Consider the following 17,421-nt stretch of genomic DNA (forward strand, 5'->3'; position numbering starts at 1 on the left):
CTGAGCAGTGCAGAGAGGCGCCAGAGGTCATGGGGTTTTCTCAATTATATACAGGAATTTTGTGAGCAGGGATAAGGAGGTGATTATCCCCTTATATAAGGCAATGGTCAGGACACACCTTGAGTACTTTGTACAGGTCTGGAAGCATCATTTTAGGAAGGATGTAGAGTTGCTAGAACAGGTACAGAGAAGGGCAACAAGATTGGTGAAGGGAACAAAGGGGTGCTCTTATGAAGAAAGGCTTAAGTTTTGCAAATTGCAGCTTCTGGAGACTAGGCACCTGTGAGGTGATCTGATTGAGGTGATTAAGGCCTTGAATCGATTGAGCAGGCTCAATGCTGATGGGATTCTTCCTCTTGCTTAGATTACAAACCTGAGGGGGGGCACAGATTCAAACTGTGGAAAGACAGTTGTAGAATAGATGTGCGGAAGTTTGCCTTTAGCCAGAGGGTAGTTGATTGCTGGAACAAACTTCCATCTGTTGTTGTTGTTGTGGAAGTTGATAGCTTAAATAAATTCAAGGCAGAACTAGACAAACATTTGGAATGAATGAATCAGTGAAATGGGAAGGGGTTTTTTTTTTTTTTTTGGCTGATGCTGTATAAGCTTGCTTTCTTGCATCATGTGCCTCTACTACTAATGCTATGCTAATTAGTAGTCGACTACAATAAATAATAGCTAAGTTACAATGAATAATGGCTGCTTCTATTGGAATGAGCAGCAGACTGGAAAGAGAGGCACTGGGGATTTCAAGGACTGCTGGGAGTCATCATGGAACAAATAAATACATGGGTTGGATTAGGGTAACGAAGAGTAAGAACAGGTGCATGCACACCAATGCTAGGAGTACAGTAAACAAATTTGATGAATTTGAGGTGGCTGATGTTGTTGGGATATCAGAGACAAAGTGTCATGCAGAGATAGGGGATACAATGTGTACAGAAAGGATAGACAGGATAGAAGGGGAGGACAGGTGATGCTGTTAGTTACGAAACATACAAAAACTAAAACTAAGGAAGTGTAAATAGTTGACATGGGTGGACAGTGTTGAGTCAGTTTGGCATGCCTTAAGCACTGGGAAAACCAAGTTGAGAGTAGGAGTGTGTTATAGGACTAAGAACTCTGATGAGTACAATGAACAACTGTAGGGAGAAATGGAGTGGGCCAGTAAATCATATTGTCTTATGACGGGAGATTTTCACTTCCCAGATATATACTGGAAATTGTGGGTTTGTCACTCAAACACTAGCAAGACTTTTGTGAATTTATTGGACTATTGTTTTCTACAGCAGCATGTGATCGATCTGATCATCAGCAGTGATTTTCCATGCATTAAGGATCTGCAAATAAAGGAACCACTAGGTGGCAGTGATCACAGCATACTGATGTGAGATATACTTAAAGATGTAACTATCATCAGGGGTAAATGGAAGAATTTTTGCTTTCGTAAAGGTGACTACAGTAGCTCAGAGATTTTTTAAATTCTATGCAGTGGGACCAACTGATGATATTGCCAACAGCAAATTCTAAATGGTAACATTCAAGGAATTAATCTTGGAAGCTACAAGGTTTTCACACCAACTGAGAAATACTGTCCAAGCTTTAGGCCTAAATGGATGTCAGATAAACTAATGGGACTTGTGGCAAAAAAAAAAAAAAAATGCATGGGATACATATAAATTAATGGGTGACATGGAAGCCTATGACAGATATAAGCTGGTTGTTTGTTTTTTTTTGTTTGGTTGGTTTTTAGGAGCATTAGCAACTAAGGCCATATTGCTCCGGGATATGCGGTGGTTATTCCTTGACCTTTCCGCATCCTCCGTATTTGGTGGTGACGGGCTCGAACCCCAGTCTAATCAAGAAGCGTGTGCTGCGCACTGCTGCTCCTTCCCACCTGGCTACGAAGGCGCCATATATATATATAAGCTGGTCTGTAACCAAGTCACAAAGGAGATTAGGCAGGCAAAGGCAAATGATGAGAAATCTTTGGCAAAGGATGCAAAGAAAAACAGCAAAGAGTTCTTTACCTATGTAAACTGTAGAAGGAAGGGGATGAATCAGATTGGTCCATTTGACATCGATGGTTCGATTGTTGATGAATCTGCTGACTTAGCTGACAAACAATGAGTATTTTACATCTACATTCACACATGAGGAAGTCTGTAGGGAAGTGGTGGCCAGAGGCTTATCAAACTTGGCAGGGAGCTAAATGATTTTGTAACAACTGAGAGCAAAGTGGAGGAGAAATTGTTGAAGTTCAACATAAGAAAGGCACCTGGGGTTGGATGGGATCTATCCAGTTATATTAAAGGAAGCAGCAAAGGAAGTAAGCAAACACTTAGCCATAATTATAAAGCTTCTGTGTGTCACTGGTTAAAGAAGCAATGCAGGATCATTTAGACAAGACTGCAGTTATAGTTTAGACACATCATGGGTTTGTTAAGGAGAAGTTTTGTCTGACAAATCTGACTGGATACTATGATGTGGTCACAAAGGAACTGGATGCAAAAAATTATTTTGATATCATTTACTTGGATTTTAGGAACGCTTTTCATAATGTTCCACATGGAAGACTATTGTACAAATTGGAGCAGTATGCATTAAGGGCAAGTTGCTACAATGGATAAAAGGACGGTTGAGTGGGAAAAGACAGAGTGGTAATCAATGGATGCTGCTTGTGGACTAATGTTATTAGCAGAGTCCCCCAGGGTTCGGTGTTGGGCCCATTGTTGTTTTCTGTAATTTTCAACGATAGCCTGCAGTAGTGTACCATCACTACTGCAACAGGATCTGGAAAGGTTGAGCAGATGGGCTGAGAGGTGGCAACTGAATTTTACATTGACAAATGTAAAATAATGCATATGGGTAGCAGTAACCCCAGAATAATGTACCAACTGAGTGGTACTAAACTCAGGGTGGTGGAGAATGAAAAGGACCTGGGGGAATTGTGCAGTCAGATATGAAGTTTTCTGAGCAGTACAGACAGGCTGCAAGAGTAGCTCATGGTGTCTTGTCAATGAAATACAGGAATTATGCTAGCAGAGATAAGCAGGTGATTGTTACCTTGTATAAGGATGGTCAGGCCACACCTTGAGTACTGCATACAGGTCTGGATGCTTCATTTTAGGAAGGATGTAGAGTTGCTGGAACGAGTACAGAGAAGGGCAATACGATTGGTGAGTGGAACAAAAGGTTGGTGTTATCAAGGAAGGCTTAAGTTCTGCAAATTGCAGCTGGAGACTAGGTACCTGCAATGTGATCTGATTGAGGTGTATAAGGCCTTGAATGGATTGAGCAAGCTCAATGCTGTTGGGATTTTTCCTCTTACTCAGATTACTTACCCGAGGGGACATAAATTCAAATTGAGGATAGAGAATTGTAGAATAGATATGCAGAAATTTGCCTTTAGGCAATAGGGGATCGTATAAGGAACAAACTTCCATCTGTTGTAGTCGAGGTTGACAACTTAAACAAGTTCAAGGCAGAACTAGACACATTTAGAGGAAATGGATGGGTGAAGGGTTTTTTTTTTTTTTTTTTTTGGCTGATGCTATATAAGCTTGCTTTCTTGCATCATATGCCTCTACTAATGTTAATAAAATAACAGCTGAAGTGCAATGAATGATAATAATAACAGCCACCATTACAGATATGGATTATTTAATTAATCTGAAATGGCAGTTATTATTATCCTTCTTTGCACTTCATTCTGTTATTTATTGTTACAGATGCCATATTGTTGATATTTTGTTAGAGATGCTGCTCTAAATACCGTAAGAGATTACTTAAGAACAATATCAGTTATATAGATTATTTAATTAATTTCTAATGGCAGCTATTATTATTCTTGTATTTAATCTGACACTTTAGCTGTTATTTATCATTAACTCCTAACTTCAGCCATTATTCATTGCAATTCAAATATAATTTATTGTACAGTAAACTGTTGAAATAGAAGTACCCCTAACAATGGAACATTGGAGCTAATGGCACATTGAGATCCAATGTTTACATACAGTGCAGATGTCTTGCAGTGCTGGAAAAAAGAAAACAGCAAGTCACGTGATTACTGTATTTTGTTTACGCTTGCCATTTTGAAAGAGAATCCTAACTGATATCACAGATTATACCACTGCAAAAATTATAAAACTTAGATAAAGTGCTGGAAGAATGGTTTTTATTAAAATGATTGGAAGGTATGGCCATATCAGGGTCAATGATTATTGCCAAAGCAAAAGATTTTAAAGAAAAATCGGCAGTGATACAACAACTGGTTTTACTGATGGATGGTTAACTAAATTTAAGATAAGACACAGAATTAGAAAATTAGACGTTACAGGAGAAAAACAGTCTGCTGACACAGAGGCAGCTAAAGAATACAGCTTGACATTTGAGAAGCTTGTTAATGACAATAATCTTACAGCTAACCAAATATACAGTGCTGACGAAACTGGTCTCTATTGAAAATGTTTGCCACAAAAAACATTGGCAGGTTGCCAAGAAAAAAGTGCAAATGGTTTTAAGCAAAATAACAGTTCGTATGTGTGCAAAAGCACATCAGGTCAACAGAGAATTGAGTCTTTAGTAATTGGTAAATATATCGTCCACGAGCCTTAAAGGGAATTATGCATTTGCTGGTGACTTATGAGGCCCAAAAAAATGCTTGGATAGATAGGGAAATTTTTCAAGATTGGTTCACTCATGAATTTGTTACAGCAGTTCGAAAGAATTTTTATGATATGGGGAAGAGTCCAAATTCTAAATACGTCTCAATTCTTGATAACTGTAGGGCTCATCCTCATGAATCCAAATTAGTTTCTGATTGCAGAAATATTTTCTCCTGTTATTTACCATCCAATGTCACTTCTCTCATTCACAGCCCATGGATCAAGGAGCTATCCAAAATTTTAAATGCCATTACAGAAGTGATTTTATGAAACAAATGATTAGCAAGGATATCTCCATTCTCAACTTTCAACAGGACTTAACAATTAAAGATGCAATATATTCTACAGCAATTGCTTGGAATACTGTGAAACCCATCACTCTTGTGGGAGCATGGAGAAAATTATGGCAAGTGTCACATCTGTCAACTTACCATCTGATGAAAATGATATTGATGATTTTAGCCAAGCAGTATTGAAGAAATAATGCAAACAAACAGTTCAATCCACCACAACAGAAAATCCTTTGTAAAATCAAGACTATATAAATCCTTTACATAGCCTTTAAAGTTGGAGATATTGATGCACGGCTCACTTTTGATAATGAGGTTGAATTATTACAATCATTCTCAGATCAAGAAATCATTGATAGTGTTGTTATTCCTGAGAAACTAGATGATGCACTTTGTTCAGATATAGAAGAAGAGGACATTGCCAACCGAAAAGATAACTTGGGCTGTTTAAGAATTAAGCATCAAAAATATTCTTCATTTTTTTTTTTTTAACAAAATCCAAACTTTACTATGGAAGAAGTAATACAAGCACACATGGTGCAAAACCCATGATAACAAAAAAAATGAACATCAATGAAACTAAGTGACATAAGAAAATTTTTGAAAAACGAAGTTACAATTCCTAAAGAAAACCACCAAGAAAATGTACCTTCTACATTTAAAGCAGACATATTCAAAGGGATCAGTTAGAATATATATTTTTTCCCCTTTTTTATGCTTATATACTAAAGTATGTTCTTTATGTTTACATATTATATAATATTTATGTTTTTTATGTGCAGTTAATAAAATTGTATTCTTAATATCTCTATTTCTTATTTATCCTCATTATTTCTGTATTAAATATATTAAAAATAAAACTTTCTAAATAATAGAAAATTCAAAATAGCGGCACCTTTAATCCCCGAAGGTGGCTTTATTCTGAGTCTATTGTTCGACTACTAACTTCAGCTATCTGGACATTGTAATATAGTTATTTTCTGTAATTAACTTCCTACCCTTCTGTAAACCTGATAATAGAGAAATTGTATTCCCAAAATTTCAAAATTTAAGTGTTTGCATTTAGATGTTTTCAATGTAATTCTGACATTTCAATAAAACAACTTAATCTATCATGTGGTATATTAGTGTGGCACTAATTCTTTCTCAAATAATGAATAATCACACAGTGCCCTTCTTCCAATTAATAAGAATTAAAAATTTATGCATTGATAGATGTAATATGAATTACCTGACACTCATACATATTTCTAGGGCTCTGGTTGAAGTCTGAATATGGAATCATATTGGCCAAGATACTCAATATGCTGGTTTTGCTCAATTCCTGGTGAGTTGTGACCTAAAAACAGAAATGTTGTTTACTAAAATTGCAAGCACTTTGCTTTTATTAATTTGAAGAAGAAATTCCTATAGAAAATCCCCCAGCTTCTCTTTAATACATTCTTGTGAAATGCAAAAGTGGTCCAGTTTACTCTATACACAATTTGGAATGGCACTCATTTATATTTACAATTAAAATCAAATATACCACTTTACAACCGATTAGTATTAAAATATGACTAGCATGGAAAACACTTATATGACCCAACAAATTCTAGAAAACTGTTATTACAAAACACATCCACGGATCTAATTTTTATATTATTGTATTGGAGGAGAAATGTTTGCTTGATCCATACGAGGAAATTTCCAGTTCTTTTATTTATACACTGTCATAACAATCTAAAGTATGATCTAAAAGTCTTAATGTAAATATTAATCAAAAAGTATATTGTGATATCACCAGGGCCATGCAAAGGTACTTGGTGGCCTGGATGGAAAAGGGATTAAGGGGCCTCTTTTATTTATGTTGAGATTTTGATGGCTCCCTTGATTGGGACACCCTTAGATCAGGGACCCTGGTGCAACGCATCCAATGGAACTCCTCCCCCCCATTTGCACGGTCCTGGATATCAGTGCTACAACACTTTCCATAATTTTTTGGAAAGTTGTGAGTAAACATATATTGAGATTATACTTGTACAAATGTAAAATATGAGGGTAATTCGCCAAATATATAAACTTGATCTTAACATTATTTTGTGGTTTACACTCGTATATTTAAATGCTCAATTTCAAAAAAATTCAAATTTCTATCTGTGTCAACAATAATAGAAACTACTGTTTATTTCATATGCAACTGGAAACCTTTTACTTTTGTTATTCCTGAAAATATAAAGTGCCATGTACACAATAAAAAAAAAAAAAAAAAAAAAACACACACACAGATGGAGTGGAGAGCTCAAGGTTAAGTAAAATGCTACCAAGATAGAAAGTATTAAGTAACTAAATTTATCACCACACAAACTATCAGAGAGCCCAGCTCCATAAATGATACAAGTTGCACCAAGAAAACAGGATAAGGGTTACATGTGCATAGAACACAAAGTACATTACCTTTCTTTAATAATACATGTTAGCATTAAAAAAAAATTAACATGAAATGTAATGATTACTACAATAAAATAAACTATCTGCTAATACACGAATTCACTTGTAACTTTGGTAAAATTCATTCAATGAAAATTAATGATGCCTTGCATTGGGACTTGGATAAAAGTACCACCTGTATTTGAAATGTTAATGATTTTAAAATAATCTCTTTTGTAAGATCTGCAAATAGCAACAGGTCTAATAATAATAATAATAATAACAATAATAATTATTTTGGCACCAGTGTACTTCCATAGTAAGCCCATTCATTAGGAGTCAAACCCTATTTAAGCTCTTTAGTACACATTGCTAGGGATAAAAAATGAAACTACACCAGAAAATTTTGGTGTAAAGAATTTGGTAAGTGCACACCTGATACCTTGATCAATAGCATTCACTAATTTGCTATAATTAAAATCAAAGCTACTAATAGCTGAAAGGATATTGGATTGAAGAAATAAACCGACAACATTGTCATATTTTATAACAAAGTCAGCCATTTCCTCTATATCTCTTGGCCTAAGATGTGCTTTTCCTCTGGTCAGTAAAAACTCTTATCAATGTTTAATTTTCCTTTAACATAATCTACTACTGAATCATCCTTAATGTTATTAAAGACTTTTCCAATAGTACAAAAATTTATATAAGAGTATGGCAGTGCTCTAATATAACATTTATAAGCCTTCTGCATTGTTTTAAAAATTCTAGTGGTATGCAGCAGATGATTCTCAGACCACATTTAGAATATTTTGTGCAGGCATGGAAACCAACTCAACAAAAATGACTGAATTTCTTAAAAAAAGTCCAAATCTGGGGATGAAAGACTGGCAAAAGAGTACCCATAAAAAGAAAAACTGAATATGTGGGCTATAAAGCTAGGTAAGCAGAAATGTTAGAGGAGATGATTGCAGTCAGAAAGGCTCAGAAACAGTAAAATGAATGAAGGTGAAATTTCTAGGTAATAAATGTTAGATTAAATTAAGGATCATAAATATAAATTGAAAGAGAAGAGTTATAGGGTAAACAACAGGAGTTTATTTTAGCCCATAAGCTGTTAATTACTAGAATAACTTACCTTCAAACTCTTCACATTAATACTGATTAAATTGCCCTTTGATTTTTCTAAAGCTGTTGGCCTCAACTAACTTTGAGGAAATTCAAAGGGTCATTTAATCAGTATAAATGTGAGAAGTGAAATACACACAAGCAGGTTATTTTGCTAGGCTTCCTTGCATCCTGTGGCTAATACTAAATTAAGTTAACATTTTCCAAAAAAAATTTTTAGAAAGATAACTTATGAAAATTTCTTTGATTTTTAACTGCTGATAAGTAATCTTTAATGGAAATTTCAAAAAAGTTACTTGGAAATTTGCCTATATAATGAGAATTATTTAGAAATAAGATGAAAACATTAGTGGAAGTGGTTTATTTTCTATTTTTACAGATTTTGAAAATAAGTTATTTTTATATAAAAATACCAATAAAAACAGAAATATCAAAGGCTACATCCTCCTAGATTTCTTGACTGGGGTATGGGTTAGTGCAATTGTTTTATGTAGGTGGTTACGTATAAAAATGATGCAATTGCACTAACCCATATGTTAGTCATTCTACCACGCAGCTTATGGCTCTTGCCCAAGAATGCTTTTAGTCTTAACTAGTGCACACCATCAGGCATCTCTCATATTGTGGTGCTATACTTCATAACTGGGTTGCTACTATTGCAACACCAGGGTACCTGCCCACTCACAAAAGAGAGGCCAATAAGAGAGGCTGAAAAATACAGAGCCATTTAAATAAGTTTGGTAAAGACGCTTTACCACATGAAGTAGTTAATTAGTTTACTGGAACAAGAGGATGCTTATTACAATAGACCCAAACAGTCCCAGCAACCAAATAATAATTTGAGTTGAACCAGTTAGTAATAATCCACGTAATATCTTTATCAAGTTTAATTAGGGAGCCATTTCTTTTTCGCAATGAAAAGACTGTTCCTGATGCCACCAGATTCTTGGATTTCAGTCTAGACCAGTGGTTTTCAACCGGGGTGCTGCAACAACATTCCAGAGGCACCATGTAATTTGAGTTTAAGTTACTAAAACTTATTATTTTTTTAATTTATATGTTTATTTCATTATAAAAAAGGTGTACGGTATCTTTTTAATTTTGTAGTGATCTATAATTGATGTTTACTTAGTAACTCTACATAAAGAATAAAATTATATACTGTATATATATAATTTGTATTATGAAATGTAATTTTTATAATTATATTATTGTAATAAATATCACATAACATATATTTTTTTAATATTATATTTATATATATGTGTGTGTATATAAATATATATATTTTTTTTATTTTGATTGCTTAGATTACTTAAATTTTTCTGGTATCTATTTTCTATAGGGTATTAAGGTGTATAATGAACAGGAGATTTAGTTAGCGTTTTTATTCTAACCTATTCTGGGGGTCTGTAATGGTATTAAATTATATAATATATAATGAATTTAGTTTTAATTATAATTATTTTAACATTAATTAATCATCATACAATACTAACTAACTAACATTCCCTCACCTGGTCATCTACCCGCTACTTCATCGGGGGGTTTGAGCGGATCGATAGCCAGTTTTAAAGGAATGTCTCATAATTACCCGTTTCTGTTATCTCCTTACCAGTTTTGCCTTAGCAGTGAGATTATTTTGCTCTTTAAGTCTATTCAATTAATTGAATATGGATATTTTTATTTCAATTTGTCTTTTAGTTTAATTTTAATTTTTGAAAGTATTTTTATCTTAACATCGGATTCGGCAAACTGGTAGAGGGGAAACAAAGCCCAACGGGTAATTATCGGAATAAGCGAGTGGAGTTATACTTATCTGTCCGTGGTGGTCTTTCGGTAAATGAGGGGTTAGCCCTACTCATTGTTTGTTTTATTACTGGTTTGGTTTTTGAGTGCGTAGCCGCGTCTATTGTTGCTTGATATTGTTGTAGGGTGACGTTTTTGCAAGTCATCCGATGAGTGGGCTGATTCCTACGTCAGCCGGGGTGGGGCTGAGTCCGGGGTTTTTTTTATTTCCGGTTTTTAATTCGATTTCATTATCTTTTAATTCGAAGATAATGAAAGCAAAACACAAAGCCTAAACGACTTTGAAAAGCTCATCACAGAATGGGATACAGAACCCATTAACGTTAAAAACATCCACAACACCCTATTTACACTTAAAATCAGCAAACTTAAAGCACTAAACAGAATTCACCAAAAACTGAAGATTAAGAACATACACCTCAACCATACCCTAGAAGATGTCTTCAAATTCAGAATTGGCAATAATTACAAAGACACTACAATTAAAGAATACTGCATCATCAAATTCCTGAACCGAACATTTGACCACGTCAACTTCCGTGACATTATGGAAAACACTAAAATGTTCCTACCTATCCAAAACATTAATATTAAAGTTAGATATAGTTTCACAAAACCGAAAGGCATAACCATGAGTAACTATAAAAACACAATCAAAAATATGAATAATACAGAACAAATATGCCACTGCCATGATAACAAATATAGAAAATACATAGATCCACATCACAAACACATCATCACACAGGCGACCTCAGCATTATAGAGGATCACACACTTAAAGAAATAATGGAAAAAGGAACAAAATTCAGACCCAATAGCCCAACCAATTTATTTAGCACACGTAAATCAATATACAAGGATCTACTGCAATTCGTTTTCAAAACTGCACACAAATTCAACACACCTATAGAAGCATTCCAAATATGGATAAACAATACCACAGAAAAAATCATGAATAAAATCCAAGGGATCCTAACAATAAAGAATCACGTCAAACAATACAATCTGAAAAGCATTAACCACAAGAAGAAAGAACTACAAAAAAATTCGTTATAACGAACACAGACAAAGCTAGCAACAATTTTAGCATAATATGCAAAAAGTTTTACATAGACACTATTAAAGAAGAAATGGACCACAGTGAAACATACAAACAAATAGTATCCACACCTAACAGCATCAATAAGAATATTATAGCACTTCACAAAAAACTAAAACTGAAATTATAAATTACAAAATACCCATTCATTTACTGGATCCCAAAATTCCACAAAATACCCACCGGCAAAAGGTTCATAACAGCAAGTAAAACCAGTTATACAAAAGTTTCCAGTAATCTATTGAAAGACAAACTCAAAATTATAATCAATGAATTAACTAGCACCAAAATAATCACCAGCAACAAAACATACCTAGAATACATCCAAAACAAAAACAATAAGATAAGAAGCATATACACCTATGACTTCCAAAACCTATTTACTAGCATATCACATGAAAATCTGATTAAAGTCCTATTAGTCTACTTTCAAAACCACCAAAATAGTTTAAAATGTAACAAACAATACTGGTACGATCTAATTAATCTCAACGTCAAAAATAACTACGTAAAGATGGGAAACAGCATCTACCAACAGACCAGAGGGATAGCCATGGGATCGTGCTGTTCCAGCGCGACTGCCAACCTATACTTACACCACTTTGAAAATGACATCACAGAAGAAATCAACATATTTAGATATATCGATGACATCCTAGTCATCAACCACGACAGTTTTGAAACACTAGCCCAAGTAATCTACCCCACCGACCTCAGCATAGAACGGCACAACCAAAACAGCAACCTACAAGCATATTACCTCGACAGTCAAATCACCATCAACAACAACAATATCGAAACTAAACATTATGATAAAAGAGACCACTTCAACTTCCCAGCTATAAAGCTCGTCCACTGGGACAGCAACATTGCAAAACATATATATGGAAATACAATTAGAAACCAAACAACCAGAATAATAAAAATATGCAATAATGCAGAGAACACAACAGAAGCAATTAACAAACTTATAAAAACACTCACAATAAACAATATACCCTACAATTATAGCAAACACCACATAAAAGCGGCCACAATTATGAATATCAAAAATCAAATGTCTAAATCATAATGCAATATCAAAATTACCTAAATTAAGGTCCGTATTTCTTACGCTCAGAGGAGGCTCGTCCTCTGACCGCACTATAATCTGGCTTCCTATATTAACCCACTCAATTTTTTATAAAAATTTGCGCACAATGAGACGCAAGGTAACATTCACTTTACACGAGGCTGTAAATATGTAAATAGCTATCCCCTAAGACAATACGGGCTATTATGCCTTAGAAAAGCTATACCGGCCCAGTCCAAAGGGATAGCAATACCAACTCATGTAAATAACAATTAATGTAAATAACAAAAAACAACACTTGTAAATAACAAACAACCAAAACATGTAAGAATTTAATTTTCACCACGGAGTCAATTAAAAACTGGAAATAAAAAAACCCCTGGACTCAGCCCCACCCCGGCTGACGTAGGAATCAGCCCACTCATCGGATGACTTGCAAAAACGTCACCCTACAACAATATCAAGCAACAATAGACGCGGCTACGCACTCAAAAACCAAACCAGTAATAAAACAAACAATGAGTAGGGCAAACCCCTCATTTACCGAAAGACCACCACGGACAGATAAGTATAACTCCACTCGCTTATTCCGATAATTACCCATTGGGCTTTGTTTCCCCTCTACCAGTTTGCCGAATCCGATGTTAAGATAAAAATACTTTCAAAAATTAAAATTAAACTAAAAGACAAATTGAAATAAAAATATCCATATTCAATTAATTAAATAGACTTAAAGAGCAAAATAATCTCACTGCTAAGGCAAAACTGGTAAGGAGATAACAGAAACGGGTAATTATGAGACATTCCTTTAAAACTGGCTATCGATCCGCTCAAAGCCCCCGATGAAGTAGCGGGTAGATGACCAGGTGAGGGAATGTTAGTTAGTTAGTATTGTATGATGATTAATTAATGTTAAAATAATTATAATTAAAACTAAATTCATTATATATTATATAATTTAATACCATTACAGACCCCCAGGAATAGGTTAGAAAAAAAACGCTAACTAAACCTCCTGTTCATTATACACCTTAATACCCTACAGAAAATAGATACCAGAAAAATTTAAGTAATCTAAGCAATCAAAATAAAAAATATACATCAAGCACGTATAATAGTCCAATTGCCACAGGGCAATGGCATTAACGTAGCAAGCGATAAATTAAAAATAATCAATTAGACATTAACAATAATAATAATAACACAAAATATATATATACGGATATATACAGAGAGAGAGAGAGAGAATTGGATCTAACAGGCAGAAAATTGAGTAGGGGTCCAACAAAATAAATTACCTAGCGGTGCTGTTATTAAAAAAAGGTTGAAAACCACTGATCTAGACCATTTGGACAGGGTTAAATCTCTTATGAGATTGTTCAAAAACAATGTGAATTTCTTCATCACAATAGTTTACATCATCTTCTAGATTACAAATGTTAGAACTGAGCACTGATGACATATGTCCAAGAACAACATGTGGAGGTGGTACTGGTAGTTCAGGTCCAATGGAATACTGGTCTTACAGCTGAAGTAATGTTGTTGGGGTATACAATGCTCTGCCTGTTCTTATAACCTGCTACATTTTTGGAATAAAAGTAACAATCATTAATATGATCCTAAGGTTCCCTGAACACCATGAGAATGGCTAATGTCATGGCTTTCTTTTTACACATTTCCACAATTGCACCCTCCACACATGTACTTCACAATTTATGAGGGGGGGGGGCAACTTTTATCATGGTCATCTAGTTTAATTTCAAAATATGCAACATATACACTTTTCCCAAATGATGTTATGTCTTTCCTTTATTTCGTCACAACATGGTTACCACAAATGAAACCAGATATACAGTGGAACTTCTCTATTACGAATTTCTCTATATTACGAATTTTTTCACAAAACATTGCACCTTGAAACAAAATTACATGTAAAATTAACCCCATATAACGAAGTGTTAGTCTCTCTATAAAAAATTTTTAAAAAAATTAGTAAAAGCAGTTTTGAAGATTTTCAAGCATTTATTGCTAAACAGCCGTTCAAATATACTGCCTCCTTCCTTCCGAAATTGCACATTAGCATCAGGAATTAAATAATTATCCTTTTAGTGAACAATTCTGGCCATTGCCGCCTGTAAGAGGGACAGTGGCCACAAGTTATTAAACCAAATGGGTTTTCTTAAAAGTCGTCTTAAACTTTACAATAAATAGGGCAGATTTGTAAATTGATGTTGGCTCAGGGAAAAATGAAATTCGCTGCGGTAAACCTTTAGCATGCTGCGACGGCAATACATAGAATGATACCCTAGTCAGTTTTTAGTAATGCCTACTGAGTGACATTCGCTTCTCACGTCAACTGTACCACGTGACCTTCCTGTCAATCATTATATGGTATGTCCGTTCTCGTCTAACTGGACTTCCAGTAGATGGTTTCATGAATTTTTTTTTTTTTTTTTTATTTCGCTCGTCATCAATCACATAGGCTACATGCTCTTGTATTTTTTTTTTTCTTTCTGAAAAGTAACATACAGCATACGTTAATCATAAATTTTCTTTTGTGTATATATGAATGAAAGCAGAATAAAAGAAATTCACAAAGTCGTATATTTCTTCAAAGTGAGTGATAATGTTGAATTGGCAAGGGAACGTCATTGAGTAGGCGGTACTAACAATTCACCATATGGCCAGTGCAGTGAAGTTTGCGGTGTATGTATCGGCAAGAACTGCAGTAGAGTAATTTTTATAATTACGGAAACAATGACAAAGAGAAAGTGTTTAAGTATTAATGATAAAGGAAAGATTGTTATGACATTGACCAGGGTTTTAAGAAAACAGATGTTGCGGAGAAATATGGCAATCTGCAAGCAGTTTTTTTTTTTTTTTTTTATGTGAACCCCAAACACGAGAGGTATTAGAACCTATAGTACTTAGTACCATGCTTGGGTCGGAGGTTGAGAAGACGAAAGAAGATATTTGTTGACATTGGACTTGAACTTCTGTAGACTGTAATTTTCAGGAAATACGTATGAAGGAAAGTTGTTCCAGAAAACGGCAGTTGAATGAATAAATGAGGAAGATGAAAAGTTGGTTCTGTGGGTTTGAAGTTGGACAGTAAATGGATGTTGGCTGGTGGCGGCACATGTTCGGACTGTTTTGAAAGAGAGAGTGGAAATTATAGAAGCCAATTCAGAAGAACAGTGCCCATGGAAGTATCTGTAGACTCTTCTACATGCAGCAGAAACAGTAGATCTATCACACAGCGAGTGGAGAGACTCTGTTAGAGATGAATCATTAATTAACCTAACTGCCCTCTTCTGAATGGAATCAAGAAGCCTAAGAGAGATTTTGGGGGCACCACTCCATATGTGGGAACAATATTCCATGGCAGGGTGGATTTGCGATTTATACAGAGTGAGCAGCTGTTTGGAAGAAAATTAATGCCGAGAGCGAAAGAGAAAACCAAGTTTTTTAGATGCAATGTGCTTGTGCCAAGAGAGATTAGAAGTCAGGGAAATCCACAAAAGAGATATATCATTTTGCCTAGAAAGCAGAGTGTCACTAAAGATAAGCATAGGAGCAGAATAATCCTTTTTGCGAGATATAAGACAAGACTGAGTTTTAGAAGGGTTGAAATCAACCAAGTTGTCTTTGCCCCACTGGAGAATTACCTGAAGATCGGCATTTAAGGAATGGGTAGCAGATTTTCAAGAAGTTGAAGCTGATTGAGCAGGACAAGGTTTCTCAAAATGGAAAGTGGAATGCAATGGGCTATCATCGGCAAAACTATGGATAGGATTTCCAGTCAATGGAAGAAGATTATTAATATACAAGAAGAAAAGAGTGGGGGAAAGAACTGAACCTTGGGCGACACTAGCATTAGTGGAGAAGTTAGAAGACAGAGAGCCATCTACCATCACTCTCAGTGAGCGATCAGAGAGAAAACTGGATAACCAATTACTAAATATAGTTGGCAAACCATAAGATGGAAGCTTGTTTAGAAGACCTTTATGCCAAACACGATCAAAAGCCTTTGAGATGTCAAGAGCAACTACTTGTGTTTCGCCGAACATTTCCATTGAATTAGTCCATAAATTGGTAACATAAGCCAGAATATCACCAGTGGATCGACACTAACGGAATCCATACTGGCGATCATTGATCAGATGGAAGGTTTCTAGGTAGTTTAAGAGTTGGCAGTTAATTGATTTCTCCATTACTTTAGAAAGAGTAGAAGTAATTGCAATGGGACGATAATTGGATGGGAGGGATTTGTCACTCTTTTTAGGAGGTGGCTGGATATGAGCAAATTTCCAAGCAGAAGGAAAAACACCTTTGGAATAAGAAAGTGAAAAAAGGCGGCAAAGAATAGGAGTAAGTTCAGGAGCACAGGTTTTGAGAACAAGTGGAGAAATACTATCAGGGCCTGTAGCTTTCTTAGTATCAAGATTCATCAAAATCCTTCTGATATCCTTTAGACGGAAGACCACACGAGGCATTGAATGGAGCATGTTGAGAATTGTGGGAGGTGTTTTACCAAGACCATTAATACATGAGCTGGAAGAAAAATGGGACTAGCAGGTCAGCTTTATCCTTGGCTGAAGTGACAACAGAACCATCTGGTTTGGACAGAGGTGGGAGCAGAGATGGGCAAAAGTTGCGGCCAATAGCTTTGGCAGGAGACCAGAATGCTCAGCTACCATTAGGGCAAGAAGCAAGTTTTCTACTCTGAGCCTTTTCAAACTCTTGTTTGGACTGATTAATAACTGCTTTACAATTGTTGTGAGCTTTGGTGTAGGCAGAAAATGAAACTGAAGAATTAGAAACAAGCCAATTACAATACGTAACATTCTTCTCTTGAACAGCCTTAGCACATTTATTGGAAAACCAAGGTTTAGATAAAGGATGAGATTTTAAAGTGGAGTGTGGGATAACGGATTCCAT

General features: G+C 35.2%; 1 protein-coding gene across 2 annotated transcripts in view; it reads right to left on the reverse strand.

The window, feature by feature from the left end:
* Polr1B (RNA polymerase I subunit Rpl135) overlaps nucleotides 1-17,421 on the reverse strand; it is a 332,313-nt gene that overhangs the window by 117,329 nt on the left and 197,563 nt on the right. For both annotated transcript variants that reach the window (XM_090381414.1, XM_090381406.1), the window contains one exon: nucleotides 6,192-6,299. In XM_090381414.1, the coding sequence (XP_090237540.1) occupies nucleotides 6,192-6,299 (108 nt within the window). The remainder of the gene's footprint in view (nucleotides 1-6,191; nucleotides 6,300-17,421) is intronic.

The sequence above is a fragment of the Mastigoproctus giganteus genome, chromosome 1 (assembly GCF_048544385.1).
Source record: "Mastigoproctus giganteus isolate SK-2022 chromosome 1, ASM4854438v1, whole genome shotgun sequence".
Lineage (NCBI taxonomy): Eukaryota > Metazoa > Arthropoda > Arachnida > Uropygi > Thelyphonidae > Mastigoproctus > Mastigoproctus giganteus.